The following is a 27565-nucleotide window of genomic DNA, read 5'->3' as shown; positions in this document are numbered from 1 at the left end:
CCCAGAGAACCAGCAAGGGAACGGGTTGCCTCCTGCCGCCGCAGGTTCTCTCTCCTCCCGTTGCAGGAAAACACTGATCCAACTCCCGCCGTAAGCACCGGAGAGGCAGCTAGATCATTTCTGAGGGATGGGGGTGGGGTGGGGTGGGGTGGGGTGGGATAGGGTGGGCGGGGGGCGCCGAGGGGCGGGTGGAGGGAGCTCTGACTCTCCGCAGGAACACGGCTGGGGTGGAAGAGGAGAAGGCGGAAGGCGAGGCCGGGTGGAAGGCCAGAAGGGCTGGCTAGCCCAGGCAAGGATACCGCGCGCCGGCTCCGGGAGCCTCCTTGCGAAGGCAGGCCTCGGGCCTCCTTTTTCCTGGAAGGGGTGCCTCCTTCCGATCTGGACCCCAAGGGACTGTGGAGCGCGAGGCCTTCGGGCGACATTCCCACGCTTTCGCAACACCGCGGCCACGTGGCCTTTCTCCTGCAGATGCCTGCCGGCCAGCCTGCGGGAACTGCCCAGACCAGAGCGGGGCCCAGTGGGCGGGTCCCGGCGCGCGCACACACACGTGCGTGGCCGGCAGCGGGCTGGAGGAGAAGGCACGTCCCGCACTTGTGAACAGACAGGAGGCGTGGCTCAAGAAGCAGGACCCATCCATACACTTAGGTCACGAAACAGGAAAGCCCGGAAGATGCGGGTGCAGACCCGATTTCCCAAGCTGTGGAGCGCTGGCTGGGGCTGCGCCTCTCGCCCTGCGCCCTGGGAGCGGAGCGCAGCGAGACACCACGGAAGAGACGTCGTCTGTCGTGAACCGAGGGGTATCAGGGGAGAGCACGAACGCAATCTCTCATTAGCACAAATCCCTACATCAGCACGCCCCGAGTGCAGTAGACGAGCCTCGTGCTGGGAGAACTACCTTCGTGGCCACAGTCTCTCCCGTGCCCGGTAACTATGAGCATGCACCCCGCAGGCACGGTCAACACCCTGCCCTCCCCTCCCCTCGCTGTTCTTCCAAACCGATCTCCGAAAAGCCACCGATCGCCCACTCCCGCCTACCCAACACACAGGAGATCCCACTGCCCGGCCCACAAGACTGACCGCCATTCAGCAGTGACGCCCAACCCACCGACCCGCAGCCATTGCGCTGTCCCATCGTCTACACACACCACCTGCTGCCTCTGAGGATCCCTCCGCTACACCTGCCACGCTCTCGCTCTCTCTCTTGTTGCCTTACAGTGGACGCAACATTTATCCCAAAAGCTCTTCAAGGGAAAAGGGATAACGCGCCCAGTGCCTGGGAGAGTGTGCAGGGTTTAAATGCAACAGCCATTGTAGAAACTGTGGGACTTGATTGTGGTGGGTAGCATCGCTTTGACGTAGCGGTGCTGATTTTTACTCCTACCTTCTGCTTACGGCAGCAGTGTTACAATTTTCCATTCTGCGCATACTTCACCTGCTGCCTTTGTTGGGTCAGTTAACTGATGTTAACTCCCTACACCGCTTAATCTACAAGTGGAAAAACCTCCAGGATCCGACCCAGCGCTCACCTTCCTCTCAACCCTCGTGGATATCGCCTCCAGGCACCTCTGCCGAGCGCCTAATAAGCATTTCTCCAGGGCATCTATTGATACTAACACCGAGACTCGGCTTGGCCTCTCTCGGTTACTCAGAGCTCAACATGACCTGCGCCCCGGGTGGCAACGGGCGTGGGTTTGAACCCCACAGGGAGTTGAACCTCTGCAGGGCTGTGTAAAGCTGAGCAAGATGCTCGGAGGCCCTGGAAAGCCACTTGTGCGGTGGAGATGAGGGGATGTGGCGCTGTGCGGGCGCGGGTGGGGTAGGGCTGCCCTGGAGATGAGAACGACCTAGGTGCCCTGGGAATCGGCCACTCTGGTTTGCCTCGGTGTGGGGAACACGCCGCAACACAATTCAGGGGATGGAAAGCTGCCCCAAAGGTTTCCCTGACCGGGAGTCGAACCCGGGCCGGTCGCGGCGGTGAAAGCGCCGAATCCTAGCCACGGGACCACCAGGGAGCTGCTGGTGGACGGCTTTTCTCGTGCTGCTGACTACAGTGACCTTTTCCCTTTGCTCTGGAAGGCCTTGAGCCTTCCGGAGGGGTCATCCGTCGTTGCAGAAATCCTCCCCTAAGGCCGTTCCCTCCGTGCTTCCTCCAAAAAAGGAGCCCGAACGCCCGCGGGGCCTGCCGGGTCCGCAAGTCCCGAGCGAGTTGCCTCATCGCGGCCGCACCTAGCCTTGAGAACTAGCCTTGTGACGCGTCTTTGTGAGGTGGCCGCGTGTGGAGAGAAGGTCAGCGAGGCCCGGGGAGCGTGCGAGGGGCCCGGTGGCCGGGAGGAGGCGGGAGGGAATGTGCCCGGGGTGAGAAGGGGCCACGCACCGAGAGCCGGCATCTCCATTGTCCAAAAGGACTCAGGCGGATGCAGCAACGGAGACGGCTTGGAGGAAAACCCTTTTAAGCCAGGCTCCAAGGCGTTAAATTGGATTCCGGATCTAAAGCCGAGCAATCCCCGGATGGGCTTTGTCGGTTAACCCATCCCGTCATGTCCTCAGCTCTCCGTAAAGAAAAACTTCAGTCTCCTGAGCCTTCCCTGAGTTGCAAAAAGTCTGGCCCAAAAATTAATGATTAAAGGAATGAAAACATGCAGAAACAAAGAACAGCAGTCGGGCAGGAGAACTGGTAAGAATTTTCACAATATATCAGTCATATAGCAGAGCCACAGGACCTGTAGCTCCTCCCTGAAGGACACAGATGACACTGTTTGATGCACATTCCCAAGTGGTTTTTACAGAACCCAGATTCCCCACCAGATGGAAACTGCTGACCACAAGCACATAGACCCCAGACCAGTTAGAGCCAGAAGATTGATGATGTTGATTCCTGAAACTTCACCTTGTTACCTCACCATCAACCAGCCAGAGAACTGTGTGGAAGCTGATCACGCACCCTGAGACCCTCTCCCTCACACTGCCTTTAAATACACTGTCCTGAAAGCCATCCAGGATTTTGGGTCTTTTGAGCTTTAGCTGCCCGTTCTCCTTGCTCGGGCACCCTGCAATAAACGCTGTACTTTACTTACCACTACCTGGTGTCCGTTGATTGGCTTTGCTGTGCGATGGGCCAGAGGACCCGAGTGCCATTTGATAACAGATCTTCCCCCTTACGACCTGCTGCACCTGCAGCTTTCCCACCTTAGTCAATGCCAACTCCATTGTTCTCTATACCCAGGTCAGCAATCTTGGAGTTCTCTCTGATGCCATGGTTTTCCTCAGACCCCACATCCCAGTAGTCAGAAATTCATGTTTTCTCATCTCTCAAGTGTGTGGACATTGATCTACACGGGGGTTTCTCAACCTGCGCAGTGTTGATATTTTGGACGGGATCATTTTTTGTGGGGGGGGGGCTCCGCCTGAGGACCGAAGCATGTTTAGTGACACCCCTGGCTTCTGCTGACTGGATACCAGGTGGAAACTCTCCGTCCCCCTTCCCCCAGTCTTAACAATAAAAAACGTGTCCAGACAAGGCCCAGTGTCACAGAGGCGGCCAGGGATGAGGGTGGGAGCCCAAATCGCCCCCATTTGAGAACCAGAGATGTGCACAGTCGCTCCTGTTCCTGGCCTCTGAACTCATGCAGATGACTCTCCTGATCAGGGCACAGGGGTGGATTTCAGCTTGGCCCCCTGCTCATCTAGGCGTTAGGATTTAAGACTTTCATGTCTCTCGAGATCGCGGCATTTTCTGCCATGAAGCCTTTTCTTTGGCTCCATCCTCGACATCAGCTTCTTTTGAGCCTGCCCAGGAGAGGCAGCCAGGAAGAAGTCTGAGTCTGCTCAGTGAGGTTCCTCTCCCCGCTTCTGGGACTTCATGCCTCTTTGGATTCAGTCGGCAGAGAAGTTTTAGGGGCCGCTTTATTCCAGCTGCCCCGTGCATCCCCGAGAAGGAGGTGCACGGGGAAGAATAGGGTTTGACTGTGGCGCCTGCCACCTGGGGCTAGCACCTCCACCACCGCCAGTGTAGCCTTCTGGGCTCCCCGCGGTCCCACCAGCCGGGGGGTTCCGTACTGGGCCAGCCTGAGCTCCGGAGACGCGCAAGCCAGGAGGGACACCTAGGGGGAACCAGAGGCCCACTTCAGTCCTGTCCACAAGGGACCCCCAAATGGGTCCTGAGAGAGAGAGAAAGGCAGTGAATCCTCTCTTATTGGGCAGGCAGAAGAGACATGAAAGGGAAAGTGAAGAAAAATCCTATGAGGCCTCAGGATCTGGAGTCACCATGAAGTTGACCGCCTCTGGAACCGCGTCCTCCCCCTGGCTGGCGAAGGCGAGTGGAGTCCCCTTGTCCAGTCCAGACCAAGTAGACACAGCAGACAACGATGGCCCGGGTACAAGTGAGTAGGCAGTCCCCAATCTTCCCACTTGGAAATACTTGAACTTCCCTAGCCACGAAATCCATGCATTTCCCGGATGCAACTCAGTGAATTCTTTTTCTCAACTGCTTGAGAAAAGGAGGAAAGGATTTGAGGAAAGGATCGATCGATTGGGTGTGCAGCATATATGAAAACCACTGCAGTAAGGGAAGCAACCATTGTTGAGTGTCTCATTTGTCTCTCAGCCACCCCCTTAAAATTAATTGCACTTTCCCAGGTAGAGTCCCCAGGTTGGACCCATTTTACTTTTAATGCACAGTTGGTGGCACCTAAGAGGAGTCTAGGAGGTTCACAGATGAATATTTGAAGTATGGAAGTCACTTTTGTTTAAGCATGCATTCCAAAAACCAACGAACGAATCAAGCTCTCCTGTGCCTTATCTACAAAGATGGGAAAGGAGAAGTACATATAAACGAATGGAAAACGTCATAAAATAGCCTTAAGTGTCTGCTCTTTCCAACGAAGTCCTTCCCTGGATATGCTCATCAATGTCTTCTCTTTCTCCAAAATCTGACATCCAGGGCCAGACCCTACGATCGCTTTTCAGGATCCAGCCTATTATTCCCCTCTCTGTATCTCCGCTTCTTCCTCATTTTCTTTTATTCACACAAAACAAAACATGATAGAGCTCTCCCTCAGCCTCCAGTTTTCAACATCGCACCCAGCGAACAATTTCGCAAATTAGGTATGCTCTGTGGGACTCTCTCTGCCCAGAAAGAAGAGGAAATGTTAAGCAGCACAAAGCTTTGTACTTCCCACGGTTAGGAATGACGAAAGGAAACTTTCTCTAAGCCCAAAGGCCTGAAAAGTGAGCTAACTTCCCGCCGCCCCCTCACCACCACCCCCCGCCCCCGCCCCTGCATCCGAAAATCCCGACTGTTTTGAGTCTTGTAGATCTTTCTGGCATGGTTCAGCTGCCCTGCAGGCAACTGGGCGTTTGTTATCCCCAGGGAGTACAATAGAGGCTCTTTGGCCACAAGGGGGCAGCCAGTACATGGGAGGGAGGGCCTGTGTCCCACAAGGAAATGAGAAGTATGATGTGATGGCATGCATATCTTGACCTGGGGGATGGTAACCTGAGTTATTACATGTTGCAAAATGTATCGCTCTGTGTGGAAAAGAACAGAATGGGGAGACTTGCACTACCTGACCTTAAGAGTTACTGTGACCGCCCCCCACAACATAGACCAGCAGGGTGCAAGTGGCATCAGGGTACACAACTGGAAAATGGACTGGGTTCAGAGACTTGAAACCGACCCATAGCTCAATTAGTGAATGAGTTTTCAAGAAAAGCAGTTCAATGGGGAAAGGAAATAGGTTCCATATTCGGAGGGGGGGCAGCTGTATTTCTATCTCACACTACACACAAAAGTCAATCTGAAGTGCACCATAGACCAAGACATAAAAGTTAAAGGTATAAGGCATTTTGAGGATACTTCGTGATTTGGTGGTAGGCAAAGATTTACTAACCAGGACCCAAAGAATGTATAAAACAAAGACAAATGATAAATTAGAGTTCATCAACGTCAGCCGTATCTTCTCATCCAAGGAGGCCACTAAAATGGAAAAGCAAGCTAGAGACAGGGAGAAAATATTCACAACACATAGCTGACAACCCTCACCGCCTGTCATTATAATGTATAATGAGCTCCTCCAACACAGTAACAAGTTTTTCCAAGATCAAAAGCCCCACTTTTTTTCAGATGGGTTAAAAAATATGCACAGATACTTCAGAAAGGAAGATATGCACATGGCCAAAAAAGCATACCAGGAGTCCTCAATATTTTTAGCTGTCACAGAAACGGACATTAAAACCATGTTGAGATACCACTACTCTTAGTAGCGTGGCTAACATTATAAGGAGAGGAAGCACCAACAATCTTGGCAAAGATGTGGAATAACCACAACCGTCATATTGTTGGTACAACTGCTTTGGAAAAGGCTTTGGTGGTTTTTATGAAGTGGAGCATATACTACTCCCTGGTACCAGCTGTTCTTCACTGAGAGAAATGAAAACCTTCGTCCACAAGATCTCTTGTGGAAAGACTCTTCAAAGCAGCTTTATTCACAATAGCCAATACTGGATACAGCTCAAATGCTTATTATCGAGTGAATGGTAAACAGACTGTGCTATGTTACTGCCATGGAATACAACTCAGCAATGAAAGAGGAATGACATCTGCTTTACTCAACAATTGATAAAGTCAGAGACGTTGTGCAAAGATGAAGAGGTGTGCAGGCAAGAGTGTGTGCACTATGATCCCATTTCCATGACATTCTAGAAGAGGCAAAGGTAAAGTGAAAGGAGTCTGGACAGTGACTGTTAACAAATAAAACAGAGGACAATGGCAATGATTTTAATGATTCTGCGTGACTGACTGAGTAGTCACTAAGTCCAGGCAATGGGACAACAGCAGCATGATGTGAAGTTCCCTTGTTGGTCCAATCTGGTAGATGAAAATGTCGAGGCACCGTCAAAGTTCAGATATAGCAGACGTTAAACCACCGGTGATCAGCGAAACAGTAATTAGTGAAGGTTTACCGTGCACAAAAAGGTTTACCGTTCAGGAACTGGGAGCACTCCAACGGAATATGGAAGGAGGCTCAGAGGTGCTACACTGTTAGAAAGCAACTTATCTCATGAGGGGGCAGTGGCTGTTTTGTCCTTCGCAGTGACTGGTTACAACATTAGAGTTTTCCTCGTGATAGGGAATTGGTTAAAAGTGGTTACCTCCCATCAATTTTGGCGAACAGTTTTAGGCTTTGTTTATGATTTTCAGAGGCATAAACAAGAAGTGGCCCAAGGTAAGTTTCACTTGTTTTGCAAAATAAGCTAAATGAGCTCTTCCTTGTATGACTAAACGGGTTTGTCTGCTCAGGGAAGTTTCAAGTGTGATCTCCATTTGTGTCTGATTTTTACCAATTCTCCGCTTTTGGTCATGCTCTCAGTCTAACGGTACTCTCGGGTACCAGCATTGATGTAGTCAGGCAGAAGAATCACACATATTCGCTGGTTTCCACTAGCTGTGTCGTCAGGGCGGAGGGTGCTGTAGTCACCGTTATCATCATTTGTGCGGTGACTGTTAAGGTCTTCCAGTTGTCCAATCCTGATGGATACCATTTGTCTTTTGAGTGGCTGCCGACAGGCACTTAAAATCCTTGAGAGTATAGAAAGGCACTAGAGAGGTTACTTCGGTGACTCTAAAGGGAACAATAGCCAAGGATTGAAAAAGTCCTCGGAGCAGAGATTCCCAGGAGCCAAGATTAAACCAGCAAAACAGGTCTAGGCAGGGGGAGTCGCCTATCTGATAAAACTTTTTATCTGGTCTTTAAGATCCTGCAGATTTTGAGTAACACAGAAACAACATTTTTCACCAGTTACAGCACAGAAGGCTCCTTGCCCGGCTTCCCTATTTTGGAGCAGGACCGAAGAGAAACCACTGCCCTGGGTTTCCTTCTGCTCAGACACGAGGTGAGTGCCCTGGGTGGGGTTTCCTTCCCTTCTCCTGACCTCCTGCCGCCAGGTGGCCTGGGGAAAGCAGTGCTCTCTGGCCCCCAGGCCGGTGCAAGTTTCAAGACAAAGTAAAAGGGGAGCCACCGTGCCGCGTGAGACAGAGGAGGGTGCCATGACTCGGATTCGAACCGAGGTTGCTGCGGCCACAACGCAGAGTACTAACCACTATACGATCACGGCGCGCCACGGTCCCCGCGGCCGCAGGAGTTCTTGCTCTTACGATGTTGACGTAAAATCATTCCAATCACTGCGCTGTGCCTGGACAAATGTCGATATTCATAGTCTTCTCTCATGCCCGCTCTCCGTTTTCCACTCCCTTCCTCTCAATTCTGGTACATGATGATCAAAGCAAAGCAAAGCAAACCAAAACCCAATTCTCATCTCCCCAAATCCGGCACGTGCCTCTGCACAGGCCTCCTGGGAAGTCAAGCTGTCCTCGTGCCCACCTCGCCGGCTTCTTTCCCGCCTCTTCGCGTTTGCCCCTTTGGACCAACCCTCCGCAGCCCCTGGTTCCGGCTCGCGCCCCAGCGACCGCGGCCGAACGGAGGGCGGGCGGCGCGCGCGGAGCGAATGGGGAGTCGTCACGGAGCCAAACCTGGCCTTCATCTTCCCTCGGGGACCCCTCGGCTCAGGTCCGGGGGCGTTTCCGGGTCGCTGGCATCTGCGGCGGGGACACTCGGCTGCCCTTCTGCCTTCGGAATCGCCCGACGCTCGGCTTTTCCACGGGAAGAACGCGCTGCGTCGACTCCACGTCTGCGGTTGTCCTAGGCTTTGGAGCCGGCGTCGCTGTCCTGCGAAAGGCGAGCGACTCCGCTTGGCGCGGATGCGGTATTTGATCACTATGGGGTGAGAGGAGAACGTTGCAGGTGCGTCCCTGTGGCGCAATCGGTTAGCGCATTCGGCTGTTAACCGAAAGGTTGGTGGTTCGAGCCCACCCGGGGACGCCATTCTTCCGCTTCTTTTAGAAAGTAAAGGCTTCATGGTTCTTTCTGCTCTGCACATCCTCTCCCGTAAAGGTCGAAAAAGGGTCTTCCACTACTACCCTCCTGTCCCCCGTGTCGTGTTCACAACACGAGGACATAAGGTGCGATCGGAAGAAGTCGTCTGGAAATCCTCGAAAGAATACGGCTGTCTTCGTTACTTTCTGAATTCCTTTTCACGATGGACTTTCTTCCGTCCGTACTTGCACGTACTAGTATTTATTTAACCCTTTCCATATACTTTTGCAATTAAGTTGGTTCTACGATTTCACGGTTACAAATAATGCTGCAGTCATCCTTCTTGTACAGGTATCTTTGGCCCCTTGTACAAGGTCTTCCTAGAGGGAAGAGTCCTGGAGAAGCAGTTGCTCGATCACATAGTGCTGACATGGTTCGTATATGCTTCCAGTTCCGCTCCTTTGCTGGCTTATTAGGTCTCACTCTTTCTTTTCTTATTTTAGCGACTGCTTGAGGCTTTATAACAGACTTCTGTAACTTACCACAGTCTGCCTTCAAGCGATGCCACACCTCTTCGCATTTCTTCCCTGCCGGCCATTGTGCTATTGTCATCATGCATCTTACTTTGCATGTGTCCTAAACCCCACAATCCACCGTTATTACTTTAGAAAAATCGGTCCCATGTTCCTAAAGAGACTTAAATAATAAGAAAAATCTTACGTATTTTCCCAGGCAGATACCTTTTCTGTTGTCCTTTGCCCCTTTGTGTACCTCCAGATTTCCATCTGGTGTCAGTGGACTCCTTTAACATTCCTTATAGTGTGGGTCGGCGGGTGATGAATTCTTTCAGCATTTGTATGTCGGTAGATGTCATTATTCACTTTCATTTTTGAAAGACATTTCTTAGGGAGGAGGCATAGAATTCCATGTTCTTTAAAGATGTCGCTCCACTGTCTTCTCACTGCTCCTGATGAGAAATCTGACATAGTCTTTATTTTTGTTTTATGTATATACTGTGTCTTTTCCCTCTGCTGTGAAGATATTGTTCTATTTCAATGGAGTCATGCGCAGTTTAATTACGATGTGGCAAAGTGTGGTTTGCTTCGTGTTTCTTGCACTCATAGTGTTCATTTGGCTCTTTGGAAATTTTTCTGTCAGTGTTTCTTCAAAAATTGTTCCTTCTCTTCTGGTCTTTCCAGGGACTCCAAATTACTCCTATATTGGGCCTTTTAAACATACCTTACCAGTCAGTGATGCTATGTTCATTAAAAAACTTTTTTTGTATGTAGTTTCATTTTACGATACTCTCAGTTGTTCATGGCTTTATGTTCCCTGATCGTTTTTTTTTTCTTTTTTTAAATTCCCCCTGCAATGTCTAATCTGTTATTAATTCTATCAGGTGAATTACATAATATCAGATGTTATCATTTCCATGTCTACAGTTTGATTCTGGCCATTTGTATGTGTTCTACATTTCTACTTAACTCTTGGGACATATGCGACACAGGCATAATAACTGTCTTAACCAACGTCCTCTCTGCTAATTTTAGCATCATGTCAGTTGTGGCTCAGTTTTGATTGATTAGTCTCCTCCTCACACCTCATGTTTTCCTGCCTCTTTGCATGCCTGGCGTTCTCTGATTGGATGCCAGACATTGTCAGAGTTTCCCTTCTTGGGCACTGGCTATTATGGTATTCCTCTAAATCTTCTTGAGTTTTGTTCTGGGGTACAGTTAAGCGACTTGTAAACAGTTGGATCCCTTTGGATCTTGCTTTCATGATTTTGGGGGTCGGTCATTCTAGGGCTCATTATTCCCACTACTGAAACCAGAGTTTCCTGAATGTCCTTCCCAATGACCCACGAATTATGAGTAATCCAAGTCCAGTCTGGCTGGGGGAAGCGAGTACAATTGCCTGTCCTGTGTGAGCACCAGGCACTGTTCCATGATCTTTTTAATAGTTTCTTTCCTTGGCCTCAGGCCATTTCTTCAGAAGCATACCCCAATCATTACTCTGCGGAGTGCTCCAGGGAGACACTTTCATAACCCTGGATTCTCTGTCTATCTCTCTTATCACTGGATCTTTGTCCTGTGAACTCTCGCTTCCTTGCTGTCCTACCAACACTCAGCTTCATCTCCACCATCCAAGGAGTTGGCCTCAGATGCCCCTCCTGGTGCCCACCCAGCCTGGAAACTCTCTGAAAGCAGTAAGCTGGGCCAGTGGCAGGCCTCACCTTGTTCGTGTCTCATCTCTCAGGGGTTGCTGTCCTTTGCTGCCTGGTTTACAGTGTCTAGAAAACTGGTATTTCATGTCTTTTATCTTTTCCATTTCTTGGCGGGGGGGGGGTGGTGGTTTGGGCGGCGGTGAGATTTCAGGCAGGAGGTAAATCTGATTTCTATCACTCCACCTTTGCCAGAAGCTGAAGGCATTCTTTATGTGTTCCTAGCTTGACTTCAATAGGAGGTGGGCCGATCTGTATCCCAATGTATTCTTCTAACTCAGCATAAGAGCCTTTTCTTCATACTCTTGCCATCACAACAAAGTTTCTGCATCGCTAACTGACACGTCACAAGCAGAGTGGTGCCCTCCTGACTCACGTAAGCCAGAGGTACAATAGAAGGACGATGTGGGCACTACCCAGAGATACCCTATTGCATACGTTCAGCACCTAAACTACCAAGATGTTTAGAAGGTCTTCCAACGACTGTAATTGTTTTCGGTGGTGACCTACTTAATGGGGTCCAGAGTAGACTGGCGAGAATGACCCCAGATATCTTCCTGCCAAGCAGCTTATGGACTGCAGTGGGGAGAAGCCGCTGGTCCCAGACATTTCTTCCTCTTCCCTTATCTTCTGAATTGTATTTTTGCTTTCGTTGGATGCACACAATCTAATGACTGGCCTCCCTGCTATATCACCAGCGTGCATGAACATGACCGTGACTGTCTCTATATGATTCCTTGACAGTGTTGGGCTATTTGTACAAAAATTATCCTATTTGAGACAAACTGTTGGAACCACAGGATCTTGCTCCTGGTAATGCATCTTGTGCAGACCTGGGTTCTTAGTGTTTTTGCCTTCCCTTCCCTTCCCATGGTTGTTCTGTTGAATCTCATGAGCAAAACACCGAGCTCTTCAGCTTTTACATGCTAAATGTGATAGGACATTTTCTCCCCACCCCCCTTCATCTCACTCACTCTCTGTCTTTGTGTGCCTGTGTCTCTCTGTCTCTCTCTGTCCCTCACACTCTAGGCTGCCCCCAGTCTTCCCCACTGTCTTCTGCTGCTCAGCGTGTCAGGACCTTGCATTAGAATGCCTTCAATCGCCCAGCACTTAATTCGTTGCTTATGAGATGCCAGGCCCCGTTCCAGGAGAGATGTTGAATTGTGAACAAACCCAAAGTCCCTGCGCCACTGCACCTGCACCTGAGGCATCCAAAAGGGGCAGCCCAGTGGGAACACAGTCAGGCTCGTCCACCTGCCAGAGCCTAAGGGCAGGAGCAGTGAGTGAAACACGGGAAGCATAGGAAGGAATGGGAAAATGGATGACTTCATTTCTAGCAGGCAGGTGACCAAGAACCGGGAATTTAAAAAATAATAATAGTAAACAAACACCTCAGGAACACAGCAGGTCTCCAGTGACAGCTCCTTACTTCCTGGAGCACTTATGCCATGGGTTTTACACTTCCTCAGGTGACATGATGGCTGCGTTCACCATCATCCCCTAAAGATCCCCACAACTCCTCCTAACCTGTGAAACTTTGACCACTCTGCAGTCTATAAAAATATGCGACTGCATTATACCGAGTTGGACAGTGTTTTGTTTTTCCTGTCTTAATTAGATACTCTCGGGCAAAGATTATACATTAATTAACTCAGTTTAATAACAGCCAGAGAACTTAAAGAGAACAATAGATCTTAAAATGGCAACTCGAACCGAATCCTAATAGAGAAGTGCATTTTAGAATCATATATTGGGTGACGCCTAAAACGGTTTACCCCCAAATTTTATCTGACATAATTAATTCACTATGATTTTACAGAATTCTGAGACATAATCTTTATTTAAAAGATATTCTAGGGCACATGTATTTTACTGGAACACATAGTCCTAAATTTTACAAACTTCAATCGCTATTGGAATTAAACTTTGCTTATTGGATCAGTAAAACCAGAAGAGGAAATTTAGGCCGTTCGGTGTCATGAGCATTTTGAAGAGAAAATAAATCCAAGACGTGTACACGCTAGAATACTGTGCCAGCAATGCTTTCCACATCATTAGAAAATCCGGAAGACAACATAAAGTAGTGTTTAGACAGAAGTTCTTAAACTCTTGTGATGCATACAAAATTGTCTACCCGTGCAGACAGTTCTGGGAAGCTCTTGAGAACTTTCCCCCTCCCCTTAACGCAGTTCCCACCTGCTCCCTTCATCCTCCCACCACAGGGAAGATCCTTCACCTTTCTGCCCCCTGCAGGGCCCAGGGAGCCGGGCAACAGCCAAGGGGCAGCTGCACTTCCCTGAAGGGCCTTTCCCCAGGTAGGCAGTTCCAGCGCTCAGGCTCACCCAAGACCCCACTGCCTGCCAAGGCAACCGGGAGGAGACCGGAGGGCAGCCAGTCCGGGGTGGATTCCTACTAGCACAGAACGTGCCTGGCCTGCACTTGGGGGAGAGCCGAATCAAACACCGCCTGAAGCTTCTCTACAAGCCTGGAGAGAACGGATTCCAGGCTACTCCAAAGGCGTCGCAGTTCATATATATGGAGGGAGAGTGAGAAAGCAAACGTGGGAAAATGTTAACTCTGCGCGGTTAGGTCCAGAATATACGTTTGTATTTCAAGTGTTCTGTATGTTTCTAATGTCTTAGTGAGTTTTTGGAACTCAAATCGCAGGTTGTCTTTGGATGAAAACTCTGTGAAACCATCAGGTTTCTGAGATGAAGGAGGAAAAGAGAGTCGGATTCTTCTTGCACGAAAGGAGGTTTCCCTGAGCGGGAATCGAACCCGGCCGCGGCCGTGAAAGCGCCGAATCCTAGGCACTAGACCACCAGGGAGCCGCGCAGGAGACAGATTCTCAAATTTGGCCCCTCCACTTGAAAATTGTGACAGTAAAGGTTGAATTTCTGAGAAGGGCCGAGCAGAAAAGAAGGCGATTCCCAGCGCCCCTTAGGCTGAACGCAGTAGTGCGCGGTGCCCGAGTCGCTGCCCCGCTGCCCATCACCTTTCAGCTCTCCCGACCTGGGCGACTCTGGACTCTGAGGTCAGGCCACAAGGTAACCGGCTGCGTTTCATCCTAGTCTAACTTTAGCTCTACGTGCGGCCGACGCAAGGACATGCTCCCTTTCTGAACCTCAGTTTCCTTTTAAATTAGGGGCCCATTTGGGCTCTCAGCGGGTGATGAGAGGATCCGTCTACTTCGTGATCTGTGACCTGGCTCCGGGGCCTCCCCTGATAACTGCACGTTACCGGCTCCTTTTCCTCCCCGACCCGCTCAGTCCGTGGAGCGTGACATTCTTCATCTACGTGTCTTTGGGTCGAGCACCCGCGGCGGCGTCGGGTTCGTGCTCTTTTGGCCTGTCACGCAACGTGCTCCGCGCGTGTGCTGAGGTGTGGGAAAGACAAGGGTGCTTTGCAGGAGTGAACTCCTTGGTTTCCAGAGACATAACTCGGGTGAACATGTGCAAGAGATTTAGGCGCCTGCTTAGGAGGTGAGGGGATTTCCGGATGTAAAAATGAGCCGAAGTCAGCCTTGTCCTTTGCGCACTTGGGTCAGCTGGCTGTGGCCTGGACTCCGCAGTGACTCAGAGAGGAGAAAGGACGGCTGGCTCCTAGTGCTGAGCAGGCTCTCAGGCAGCAACGGAACTCCTGGCCTGTACCTTGGGGATGGAAAATGCAGCTGCGCAGGTTGCTGCACCTCACTCCCCTCGCCCCCATTTCATGTTTTAAACGGGAATGTAAATTTCAGGAAAAAGCCAGCGCAGTCGAGTCTGTTTCTGCCTGGCTTCGAACCGGGGACCTTTTGCGTGGGAGGCGCACGTGATAACCGCTACACCACGGAAACGGTGCTGAGGGCCATCAGCTGTATCCATGAAAACCTAGGTCCTGCCACCAGTATCCTAGTCACCAACGTTTTAAAGTGAACAATAAACCGGGAAGCACCAGCGACCCCTCAAGTGAGAAGACTGTGACTCCTGAGAGGCCCTCGCTTAACTTCGGGATCCCGCATCCAACGCAGTGTCTCCAGTTCCACAACTAAGCACCTGAGGGCAGGAGTCGCCCCCGCTGACTCCCCAGCTCCTGGAATTTCCACTGGTTCTTTAAAATAGATTCTCTATCGTTGGTGAAAAAGACTGATCCTGTCATCTATTTTCTAAACAGTTAAAACATATCACTTTAGGTTCCTACCTGTTAACTTCAATATCTCAATCATCTGTTGAGTCAACTTCCACGTTTCCTTGCTTCTGTTCCTTTATAATCCTAGAATATTGTGACTGAAGGATGAACCTGTTGTGTGAAAAGTGATAGATAGAGTCATGATGTTATCTTTCTCTGAAGACTGTGCACCCTCTCCCCCAGCAGGCAGCAGAGGGGAAGATCACCTCAATCCAGTCCTTGACTGAGCTGATTTGCAGGGAAGTCTCAGCCCAGGGCTAGTTTTCTCACAGTGCCATGCTCTAGACGGCTAGGGCTCCCACCTGAGACCCTGAGGTGTTTCCTTGGGTCCTGCCCCTTGAGGAATTCTGAACTTCCATATTTATCTCCTTCTTACCATGATACTGGTGGAAATTCCACTCTCTTTCAGCCACACTCTGCTTGCCCTCATAGTGTCATACATGCGCATGGCTTAATTTGCAAATGTCTTAAGGGGAAATCCTGAAGCAAGCATCCAACACACTCATCAAGCCACTGCAGGATATTGGCTCCTTAAGTCTGAATACGTGGACAGCCCACATTACTTTCTTTCTTCTTCTTCTTCTCATCTCCCTTCCCTTCTTCCTGCCCCATCTTCTCCTCCTCCCTTTCCCCCTCCCCTCCCCTCCTCCACCCCTCCTTTCTTCCTGGCCCTCCTCCCCCTCCTTTTTTTTTTTGCCAGATTTCTGACACTACTTAGAGTGTTGCTGTTTTCCCTGACCCTCAGCAGCTGCCCTGTCCCCAGCTTCCCAGTCACTTGTGCCTTGCCAAGAACTGGCAAATGCGCTAAGAGGAAAAGGTAGAGAATCAGTTTCACTCCAATAAGCTTCTCTCTCTCTCTCTCCCTCTCTCTCTCTGGAGCTGATCCTGTGGGTCCTAGCTGCATAGGTATTTCTCCAACGACCTCAAACAGAATTTCTTTAAGCCAGCCTGTATTTGGTTGTTTTCAGGGTCAATGCTGCTTTGCTACAAGCACTGCACCATAACCGAGAGAGGAAATCTTCTACAACTTCCAGATAAATTGTATTTCCCTCCTTTGATTTTTTACAAACAAAACAAACAAACAAACAAAAGCAACCAAAAAGACTGGGTCACTGGTACATACTTGGACTTTTCTTATAATACTTAACCGACTGTATATTGAAAGTTCTTGCAGGAAGCATGTGCAAAATATTGTCTACCATGAGCTAAACAGTCATCATGCCTGTCCAAGGTCCAAGAAACTGATGAATTTGGATCCAGTCCCCCATTGCAGTTAGATCACCACTTAGATCAACATCAAAACCAACCACTTAAAAAAAAAAACAAAAAAAAAACCAACCACTTTTCCAGATGCAGGTCACTAATATGGGGCAGAAGAGATCAGGTAAACCATTAAACACTAATTTATCTGGGGAATGTTGAAAGTCAGCAGTGGTACAGTTAGAAGTGGAAATAATACCAGATTTCTCGGAGCTTCACTGTGTGACCAGCACTGTTCCTCGGGGCTTTACTGTGCAAGAACTTATTAAGTCCACATAACAACCCTAAAAGATAATGTAGGGTATCACCGCCCCCTTGTTGCAGAGAATACTGAGGCACTGAAAAGCTGAGCTAACCTTTTAAGGGTCTCACCCCGTGACAGTGAGAGCCAGCACTCAGACCCAGGCACTTTGCCTCCAGAGCCCTTCCCCTTGGCCACCATGCTCACGGGTAACTGAGAAAACTTCACTGAGATTTGCATCCCCTCCTTCTTGTTCAACCTCCAAGATTTCAAAGAGAAAAAGAAGATTGAAAGGAAGGCCTACAAAACACTCAGAACCAATTAATGCAATGAAGAAGAAGAGAGAGGCTAAACAGAACCATTAAGTCTTCCCAAAGAAACAGACTCTATGCCTCTGGGGAGGATGCAATCACATCTCCAACCAGATGACTCTATGGGCCTTGATTTTCCTGATCTGAACTAGGGAGTTCCCAGAGGGGCTCCCAGAAAAAGGTGACAGTGCCTTCTGTGTTCAGGTTTAGAGGGAACAGCTAAGCATTCCTGCCTTCTTGACTTCAGGCGGGAGGAAGTGCTCCTCGAGGGAAAAGAGGTAGGGAGGACATCCCATAGAAATCAGACAAAAGCATGCTTTTCTAAGTTCATTAATGAACAGATCACTTTCATATTTAGCCATATCCATGTACCTTTATCATTGATTACCTGACATTTTTCATGCTTTGATTCACATTTTTATTTGGAAAATTTATTTTTAAAATTAATTACCTGTCACTACCACAACTGAAATACCACTATGAATTGCCACAAGCAGGATGTAATTCTAAAATTAAATAAAAAGAAAACAGGTGTTCTTATGGCTTATAGCAGAGTTAATAAGCAAAGCTCGTGAGTTTGCACAAACATTCCCTGGAGGTCTGGGCAGGGCCGGCCTTTAGGGCAATCTAGAGCAGCACTGGGGCTGGAGTGACCAATGTGAGAAAACCCTGGTTGTGCCTGGTTTACCACTGCCCCATAGTAGCCCTTAGGGTATGGAATGCTTCTTCTTTTCCAGCCTGGGAACCATTAAATTCCTCCTCTTAATCAGAGCTCAGAGACCACATAGAGATCAGTATAGACCCAGAAGCTACTGGTACTAGGGATGAACCAAATGCACTAGAATGAATATAATGTTGAGTGAGAAGTCAGGACCTTGAAATTTAAAAATCTTATGTGTACTGACTCGCTAGATGAATGACCTTGATCTGCATTATCTAATACAGTGGCCACTAGACACACATGGCAACTGAGTGCTTGAAATGCCTGCCACTAGTGAGGAGATGTTGAATATTTCTTTTTTTTACTTCATAATATGTAATTAATTTAAATTTAAATACTCTCATGTGGCTATTGGCTACACTACAGGACAGCACAGGTTAGAGAGTAACCATTATACCATAATATCACCTGCTTTATTTCCCTGTAGCGATAAACAGATTTCGTAAGATCTCACATCTCATAACAATTCTGAACGCCTTTCTCCATCTGCTTAGATAGAGTTGAATGTCAATTCAGCCGCGAGTACTCCAGGGTGGGGCCGGCTGTGCAGCTGACTTTGCTTCCTCATCAGATCCCGACACCTTCACCCAGGGAATAAGAGCCTCAGCCAGTCCTGCTCTCCCACAGAGGGGTCTCAGCTGCCTTGGCTAGTCACACAGCTCTACCCAGGTGGTAGAGCTTTCCTCCTTTCCTTCCACGTTTGATTATTATCGCTGCAGCACTGTGCAGGCGCCTATGCTGTATACTGCAGGGATTTCCTTGTTTTGGAAGGCAGCTGGGACGAGAGTAAGGCAGTCATGTCAGCAATTGCGGGACAGTGGTCGAATTTTTGTCCCATCCCCAGGACACTGCTTTTGATTCCCCAAAATGGAGATTTACTGAATTTTGCAAAGCTAATTTCTCTATTGCACAGACAAGACTGAAGAAGTAGTATTATTCCTGAGCAGTCCATTGCAGAGATATTTTCCAATTTCTTTATCATTCTCCTGCTATTGGACATTTGGGTTGTTTCCAGTTTGGGCTGTTATGAATAAGCTTCTATGAACATTCTTATTATACATGTCTTTGTGAGCACATTTCCCCCCCCCCAGCCCCCCCCCCGCCCCACTTCCATTTCTGTCGGTTGAATACTTAAGGAAGTAGTTGATGGAACCTAAGAGGCAGGGTGGAGATTTAATTTTATAAGAAACTACCTAAATGTTTCCCAAAGTGGTTGTACCACTTTATAGTTACATCAACATGTATGAGAGCTCTGATTGTTGACACATATTCTCTCCTGGACCAAACTGTAGGTCACGCTCCTCTGAACTCTCTTCTCAACTACGTCTTGATTCTCAGACTTCAGGGTTTGTGTTTGCATTGTCCAATTTTAGCAAGAATCCTGCTAAGTCATTTTAAACAGACCCCCCCATGATAGTCTCCTCCTCCTCCACCCCCGTACCCCAGCTGATGCTTGATCACTTTGGCCGGCATTCAGCAAGAATCCCTTAGCTTGGTTTAGCCATAATCTCCCCTTACTCCTGATGTTTCCTCTTAGTAATGTTCCATTCACTAACCCTCGCCGTGCTTCTTGGCTATAAATTCCCACTTTGCTTTGTTGTATTCAGCGTAGAGCCTGATCTCTCTCGCTGTCTTACCACAAAACCGCATTGCAGTCGTCCCCCTCCGACATATAACGCATATTTCAGTGAGTTCCACAAACAATGCGTTGAAAGTAAAATGGGCCCAATCTGGGGGTCACACCTAGCCGGCTGAGGTGCCCCTGAGTGTGTGACATTCTCGACAGTATATGGTTGTTTTGTCTAGTTTCCCCACACCCAAAAATCCTCACTTTAAAACCTCTGGGCAATCGTTTTATTTGCTAAAACTTTTAAAGTGGTCTTACGCTAAGTGCATTAAAAAGAAACCTATCTGTTGCATCCTTGGAATCCATCAAAAGCCAACGGAGAGACGTTCAAGTGCTACAAGTTCAAGTGCTGCCCATCTGGGGAGGCAAAGGGGCTGCTTATTCGCTGGCCGCCTGGCCAAGGTTGTCTGCATTGGCGCCAACTGCTCAGGGGAACTCGACTCACCTTCACCAGCGCCGGGAGGACAGGGTCCCTGCGGACGCCGACCTCATCTTCAGGGTGCGTTTAGATGAGGAATTCGCATAGGATTTCTTCTTTTCCCTTAATCTGTTTCCACCTCTCCCTCTGTCTCTTCAAGACCGTTTTTGGATCCTGAGTGGACAGGACTTAAAGGAGAGGCTGCCCTTCTACTACCTGTGTCTTCCTGCCCGGACGTTACTGCCCGCGAGGGAGAACGAGAGGAGCCGGAAGGGCAGCGGGTGCCCGAGAACCACAAAGTCGCCGTGTGCGCCCGCGCTCACCGCGCCCCTGCGTCTCGCGGGCCGCTGGCCAATGAACCCACGCCGCCCGAAGCTTCTCCGCCGGCGCCACGCGAGGTGTGGGGCTCCCGACCCGGCGAGAGGGGCTCCGCTGAGGCGGCCCGGCCCTGCCCCCGGCCCTCGAGGACAGGCCCGGAAGAGGCCGATTTGGACCGGCGGAGCCAAGAAAAGTGTCAAGCGCGGCCCGGCCCCACACTCCCGAGGTTAAAGGTCTCAAACCCTGAACCCTTGGCTGACCGAGGGTCGCGAGTTGAATCGATCTCCACGCCTTTCTCAGGAGAGTCGAGGGCCAAAATCAGACCAAGAAAAATATGTGTGGATCAAAGTGCGCAATTAATCAAAGAAAAAATACGATTTTCTGACAAATTGGAAGTGTGGTGTGAGAGAAAGACCGGCGTAAAAGAGATGTGTGTTTGGCCTGAGCATACGGATCATCAACTAAGGCTGGAAAGCTGCAATTGCTGCAGGTTTTAGGGGAAAGACCCGGAGTTTCGTTCAGAGCCCTGGGGCCTTCCTTGAAAGCCTTTTCCACCCAGGCCGTCCCCGTTCCCACATCCGTCGTCCTTTATGATACTGGAGATCCTGGTTCTCACTCTGGGAGCCTCCCGTCTCCCGCCTCCTTTTTTGGAAGACAAAATTCCAAAGGTTTGCACCACTCGAATGTTTGCTTTTCAGCTATCGGTCAAGGTCCTGAAAGCATCTGGACCACACTCATCAAAGGAGTAACTGACCAACAGCAGTCCTCTGATGTGCCTGAACTTCTGACTTCTGAATTCTTTCAACTCAGTTCTCTGGCAGCTGGGATGGAGGCCCCTGAAAATCCCTCTAGGGAAACTCGCTAGAGGAACATTATGGAACTTAGGCTTGGGGAATTCTTAGTAGTCAAGTCTCAGAGGTGTCATTGGAGCACCCTGGCCTTTGTACAGGCACAGCTTTGGATTCCAGACCCCAGGTGGGAATTTGTAGCCTTGAGGAGGAATTGGATTCTAGTTGCAGTTCTGGTCCACACCACACTCCCAATCCACAAGGGCTCTCAATGTGGTTGGGAGCTGTGGTGTCCCCAGGTCCAGATATGTTGGTTGCAGAATGTGACCTATTGGGAGTGTTATGAGCTTGCACCCAGCCTTGAATTTAGAACATCCGTAGTTCAGTGGCAGTATCTGCGGTTTCATGTGCAGGACCCAGTGTTGACTCCTGGCCAACGTATGTGTGCACTGGTAAGTCTGTTCAATGCAGAGACCTAGCAGCCAGGAGCAATGATGCTGTCAACTGAAGAAACTGTGGAGAACCCAGCCGTGATTTTGGAATAAAAGATATTCAAGAGTTCGTCTAAACAGTAGCTTGGCAACCTTGGGGGCCAGGCTGTGATCCTGGAGAGATTAGTGCTTGGCCTGAGGTGAAACAACCGCTGCTCCAGGTTGTATATTCCATGGGAAGTCGGTTCTGGGGTGTTTCTGTAGTGTAGAACATTTGGAAATAATCTCCTTGGCATATTCACCTACACCTCTGGCTGATCTAGACAAAGCCTCCTCAGGTCACTGTTTAACCCTGATTTGCAAGCTGGCCCTTGGTCTGGTCACTAGTAGCTTCTCAGTGTGCTGTAGGGATAAAGGAAGTGAACCTCCAGGAAGGAGAGTAGCACTAGGGTGGGACATATCCATCCAAAAGTGGCTGAGATGTTAGAGGCCGTGGCCTCAGGGGTGCACAGAAGGGCAAGGCTTGAATGTACTAATCTATTTATTGCTGACAGGAAGCTTGAGGAGGGTATTGGGCTTTCCAGGTAAGTGGTGTTCAGAGTCTAGATGTATCAGGAGCCTGTGGCTTCCAAGCACACCAGGAGCCTGTGCTCAGCAGCCCGCCCTCAACAGTGTCATTGGCTCCAGACAGCCATACACACGTGAGAGAAGAGAAGAGGCTGAACAAAGCCCTGGCAGTTGTGTCCCCCAATTTCGACAGATGCAGTAACCTGAAAGAAGACAAGGGTGGTCAGAGGCAGTGGGAATCCGTCTGAATCTGTACAGCACGCATTCTAAATGCATTTTTAAAGTTGTCAGTGAATGTATGTAGGTAGCAGTAATTATGAAGCTGTAGAACTGAGGAATTTGTTTCTTTGCCTGTGGCTCCCCCAACCTTCAAAGCTAGCAAAGCCTCACTGAATCCCTCATAAGCTTGGACTCTCTCCAACTCCCTAGTTCTGACCTCTTGACCCAGATTTAAAGGGTTCCTGTGATCTGATCAGTCCACCTGTACAATCTCCCCATTTTAAGGTCAACTGTATTACCTCTGCAAAGTGCCTTTTGCCATGTAATGTAGTATAATTCTGCAAATAATAGCCATAAAGAAGATGGAGTGGCTATACTAACACCAGACAAAATAGATAGGAGACTTTACAATAATAAAATGTCACCAGAGATAAAGAGTGATATTTTATAACAATAAAAGGGTTAATCCATCAGGATGATGTAATAGATTTAAACACAGTGCATCTAACAGAGTCCCAAAATACATGAAGCAAAAACTGACAGAATCAAAGGGAGAAACAGACAATTCAACAATAATTATTGGAGACTTCAATACCACACTTTCAGCAGTGGATAGAACAACCAGGCAGAAGAGCAGAAGGAGACAGAAGATTTAAATAATATGACCTAACAGACACCTATAGACTCTCCACGCAACAAGAGCAGAATAGAATTTCTCTCAAGTGCACTGAGAACATTCTCCAGGAGACTAGACACTAGGACATAAAATAAGCTAAAATACATTTAAAGGGATTGAAATCATATACTATTTGGGACATCTCACACACCAATACTACAGCCTAGAAGCAGGGTGGCTAGCGGGTTGGGTAGTCTGTCCTCCTTCCTTCACTTTGTCATGAATGTTCAGTAGAACTTATGTAGGTGGCCGTGGTCCCACATGTGTAGGCCATCAGCCTGGAAAAGCTAGGCAGCTGAAGAGAAGAGATAGATATTTCAGGGGAGTTGCCCTAGTCTCAGGCTCACAAAACCAGGGACGAATTGATACCTAGGAAGTAAGCAGAGGTCAGGAGATCACTTTCTGTCCCGTCTGTGCCCCTCTTTAAAACCTCAGCTTCTACGTCATTAGATCCCACTGCTCAGGAGTGCTGTGGTCACCACCAACAACCATAGACCCATGATCTTGATGTTTACTATGCTCTGGCTGAGAATACAACCACAGGTCAATAGCTTTGGGTCAACACAAACTATCAGTCAGAGTTCTATGAACAACTGCTCTGGGCATAAGGAACAGCATTCATTTCCAAGTCATCCCAAATTAGGTGGCCACTGCGTGTTTCAAAGAAACATAAAAAAAGTATTTCAGTGACTTTGGCAAGTTGGAAAGAAACCCTGTGGCGCTAGGATGACATTTACAAGTGACAAGCACGACATCTTATATACAGATTAAAACAGAAAGCAACCTACAGGAGAATAAGAGGGCGGGACTGGAGGCAGAGAGGTCAAACCCGATTTCAAGTTTAATGAGAAGCCTCCATGCTTCCCTAGTGAGTGAAAAGAAGCCACCATAACATTGGTCTCCAGCAATAAGGTAAATAAGACACAATCTGGCTGGTAATACTTATAAATTAATTATGCACCCACGGAGCACAGTATTATACTCAGGATATTTTCCCCACAATATTAAGATGGTGTGGAGAAAACTAGAGAATCAAAGAAGAACACCAAGACTGTCTAAAAGTTTTCAATTTTTCTTTTTCTTTTTTTGAAATTTTAAAATTTGTGTAAGGGTTGACATGTAGTATTCATTGATAATTTAAGTTTTTTAATATTTATTTTATCCCTTTTCCTTTTTAAAGTTTCTTTTTCTCTCCTTTTTCTTTGATTATATTTTCCAGAAAGTTGCCAATTTTACTGTATTTCATTATTTTTTTCTCAAAAGAACCAGATTTTAAAGTGTATTTCATTCTACTGCTTTTCTCTTTACTGACTCCTTACTTCTTTTTATAAGAGCTTTCAGATATAATTTACATATACCAAAAAGTCACCATTTTTCAGTATGTAGTTAAGTGATTTTTAGTATATTCACAACATTTTGCAACCATTCGATTCATCATTTAAAAAAATTTTTGCTTTATTATTTTCTTTTCTCTGCTTTCTTTGAAGTTGCACATTTTTGTTCCTTTCCTTGCTAGTTAGGCTAATACTTCATTTTTATTCCTTTAAAAATAATAATATAATTTTGACTGTGTATTTACCCCCTTAATATAACTAAAAGTTTTCAGTTTTTCTGTAAGAAAAGTGTCTTCATGACAGTCCTTAAGACAATGAAAGAATTTGGGAAAATCTCGATTCCTTGGTGTTTTCTATGGTTGCAAGAATAAACAGTACAAAATAGTATTAAATTTTTGAAAGAGACAGGCCTGTGGTTTCAGTACAAGATACTGAGAGTAGCTGCTGAGGGGGTGTCCCCATCAGTGGTGACCTTCAGAACAGAGCCTGTAGCCTTGAGTCTCAGTGTGGCCTAGGCAACTAGAAGACAGGGGCTCCCAAGGTTCCATGACAGCGCCACCTTCCGTTTCTGTTACTGTGACTCCACATGGTTACCTGCACACTGGGTCCTCCCTCGGGCACTCTTGTCAGAGCCTGACCTCTGAGCTTTGGCATCTTGTGCCTTATTTTTGTGGTTAAGGATTCTCAGTCGTGGAATGCTGACAAAGTCTGGCCTGAACTAAGTAATGAATTACATCTGCATTCTTGACACCTGTTTAAATACATTTTTTCACTTAATGAAAGCTTATTGAGGTATAATTTACATACTATAAAACTCACCTAATATAATTGTATGCTTCAGTGATTTTTAGTAATTTACCAGGCAGTGCGGCCATCACCAGAATCCATCACTTGTTTTTAATTTATTATTTGTTTGGGTTTCTTCTCCCCAGGTTTTGGCTCTACTTCTTCCACCATAAGCTTCAGCATGGCAATATCTCTCACCACTTTCTCTGGTCAGAGAAGTGAAATGAGCATCCTGGAAACCAACCAGTACTTGCGCTCCCAGCTGGAAAAAAGCAAACAGGACTTTCAAGACCTCACAGAGAAATTCCTCATGTCCCAAGCTACTGCCTACTCCCTGGCCAAACAGCTGCAGAAATACAGTAAGTCCTATGGGTTCACAGTCACCAAAGTGATAAATGATTGTCCACCTTCCCTCTAAGCACCTAAACACCATCCAGACTTTCTTTTCTCTTCTTCATCCAATCAAATAAAATAAATCTCATCCTTACTATACTCCTAGAATGGTGGAAGTGGGTCGTTTACCCTCATTTTGCAGAGGATGGAAATACTGAGGCACAAAGGAGTAAAGTTTGCAGTGGGAGTGTATGGAGGAATAGAGGCTGAGATCTCGGTTCAGGCACTAAACTTTCTTTTCTCTCCCAGGAACACATGTCAGATCCTTGTTGGCTTAAACATGTCAGGATTCAATTCAAACTTTTATGAGCACCCATTTGCAAAGCACAGTTCTAGCTGCACTCAGGGAGAAAGAAGTGATAGGAGACCCCACCTACCTTAAAGGAGTTTAAAGCTCTCTGTTCCCAAGTGAACCACAGATATCTGGAGATGAGAACATCAATAAGAGAGAGTGGAGGGGTGGAGCTGTAGTGACTGAGGAACACGGGAGCAAGGGCACGAGAGGGGCAGTGATATAAGGGGAGGATTCTTACTGACCCTGAAATTGAGTTTGCTTTCAAATTTCTACCATTATTTTTCAATAAACCAATGGGGGATAAAACTTGCTATCCAACTTACTGACATGGGCTGAAAAGTAGAAATTAAAGCCTACTTGTCAACGAAGTGAAAAGGCAAGCTTTGGGGGTGTGGCAATGTTAGGTTTTTTAATATCCGTTATTATAATCATAACGCAGCTTTTTTTTGAAACTGCAGAAGAAAGATATCATCCAACATATTCGTGTAAAGGTAATACAGTGCAGTGATTAAGAGCATGTACCCTGGCGCCAGACTTCCTGGATTTAAACCCAAGTTGTTTATCTTCTCTCTGCCTCAATGTCCACATCTGTAATGGTAATAGGACTAGTGTCTACCTCCTCAGGTAGTGGTGATGATTACAGGATGATAATTCTCTAAAATCTACTAGAACAGGGCCTTGGCAAACACTGTGTATTAGTTCTGCCTCCAGACTAACACACAGCACCTGTTAGCATTTGAGCATATGTCTTTCAGACTTTTTTCCCTTCATACACATTTTTACACAGTTTGTCTCCAGATAAACTTTAAAATATTTGAGGGACTTCCCTGGTGGCGCAGTGGTTAAGAACGGGTTCGAGCCCTCGTCCGGGAAGATCCCACATGTTGCGGAGCAACTAAGCCCGTGTGTCACAACTACTGAGCCCGCCGGCCTAGAGCCCATGCTCCACCATGAGAGAAGCCACCACAATGAGAAGCCCACACAATGAAGCATAGCCCCCGCTCACTGCAACTAGAGAAATCCCGCACACAGCGACGAAGACCCAACACAGCCAAAAATAAATGAATAAATAAATTTTTTAAAAATCTTTGAAATATTGGGGGATTACGGAAACTCTCAGTGTGGGACAACTGTCAGCCCTACAGTCCTTGGAGCCTTCCCCAAAACACGGGAAATTCCTACTCCATGCCCCAGGTTAATATTCTACTTAAGAGGCCACAAGACTTGGTAAAGTTTTGGAGTCAGAACTCAGGGTATGTGAATTCTGACTTTGCTTCATTCCAGTTGAATCATCTTGAGAGAGTTATTATACTTGCCTGTGAGCTTCTCTTTCCTCAGCTCTAACATGGGGAGGCTGAGGAATCAGATGTGGAAATCCCTGGGTAGAGCCTGCTACCGAGGTTACATCAGTCCCTGGGATGGACCCTCCTTCGTCCCTTGAAGGCAGTGACCCAGCAGCCTGTCCAGCTTTTCCCTGAGGCAGCGTCTCTGTTTCCCCAGAATGTGAAGAGTACAAAGACCTCATTGAATCTGTGCTGGAGGAGGAAGTGCTGTTTGAGGAGGGGGAGCTGGCAGAGAAGATGAGACCGGCTGCAAGGCTTGGGTAAGGAGGAAGCTATGTGGGAAAGTGTGTGAAGTGGGGAAGCCCAGGCTGATAGAATAAAGAGCAAATCTGTGCAAGGAGAAGGGCAGAAATGTACATGGCAGGCCCAGAACTAGACAAAGACAGCCTGCGGGGCTGTGGGAACTGGATGGTGGACTAGTTAGGCCTCTGGATTCTCCCTCAAATACTATATGAATAAAATGGAGACACATGCCTGGGTTGGAATACTAGCAATGTGGCTTCTAGCTGTGTGACCTTGGGCAAATGTACTTAACTTTCCAGTGTCTGAGTTACCTCAGCTACCTCATCTGTAAAATGG

At 48.0% G+C, this 27565-nt stretch overlaps 1 protein-coding gene, 2 non-coding genes and 1 pseudogene across 4 annotated transcripts in view; 2 read left to right on the top strand and 2 right to left on the bottom strand.

The window, feature by feature from the left end:
• Positions 1-801: 801 nt before the first annotated feature.
• LOC114900178 lies at positions 802-932 on the bottom strand (annotated as a pseudogene).
• A 7108-nt stretch (positions 933-8040) lies between these two features.
• On the bottom strand, positions 8041-8112 carry TRNAH-GUG. The gene has a single exon. It is a non-coding gene; the product is annotated as a tRNA-His (tRNA).
• Positions 8113-8802: 690 nt separating this feature from the next.
• TRNAN-GUU lies at positions 8803-8876 on the top strand. The gene has a single exon. It is a non-coding gene; the product is annotated as a tRNA-Asn (tRNA).
• A 15859-nt stretch (positions 8877-24735) lies between these two features.
• LOC114899782 (neuroblastoma breakpoint family member 6-like protein) overlaps positions 24736-27565 on the top strand; it is a 14627-nt gene continuing 11797 nt past the window's right edge. The window contains exons 1-3 of one of the 2 annotated variants that reach the window (XM_029230840.1): positions 24736-24891; positions 25170-25314; positions 27144-27246. In XM_029230840.1, coding sequence (XP_029086673.1) covers positions 25179-25314; positions 27144-27246 — 239 coding nt within the window. In that variant the 5' untranslated portion in view covers positions 24736-24891; positions 25170-25178. Of the gene's footprint in view, positions 24892-25129; positions 25315-27143; positions 27247-27565 lie in introns of both variants that reach the window. The other variant, XM_029230839.1, reaches the window with a different exon arrangement.

This window comes from Monodon monoceros, unplaced genomic scaffold, assembly GCF_005190385.1.
Source record: "Monodon monoceros isolate NGI ecotype Baffin Bay Population unplaced genomic scaffold, NGI_Narwhal_1 Super_Scaffold_18, whole genome shotgun sequence".
Lineage (NCBI taxonomy): Eukaryota > Metazoa > Chordata > Mammalia > Artiodactyla > Monodontidae > Monodon > Monodon monoceros.
This window is presented reverse-complemented; position numbering and strand designations above follow the sequence as displayed.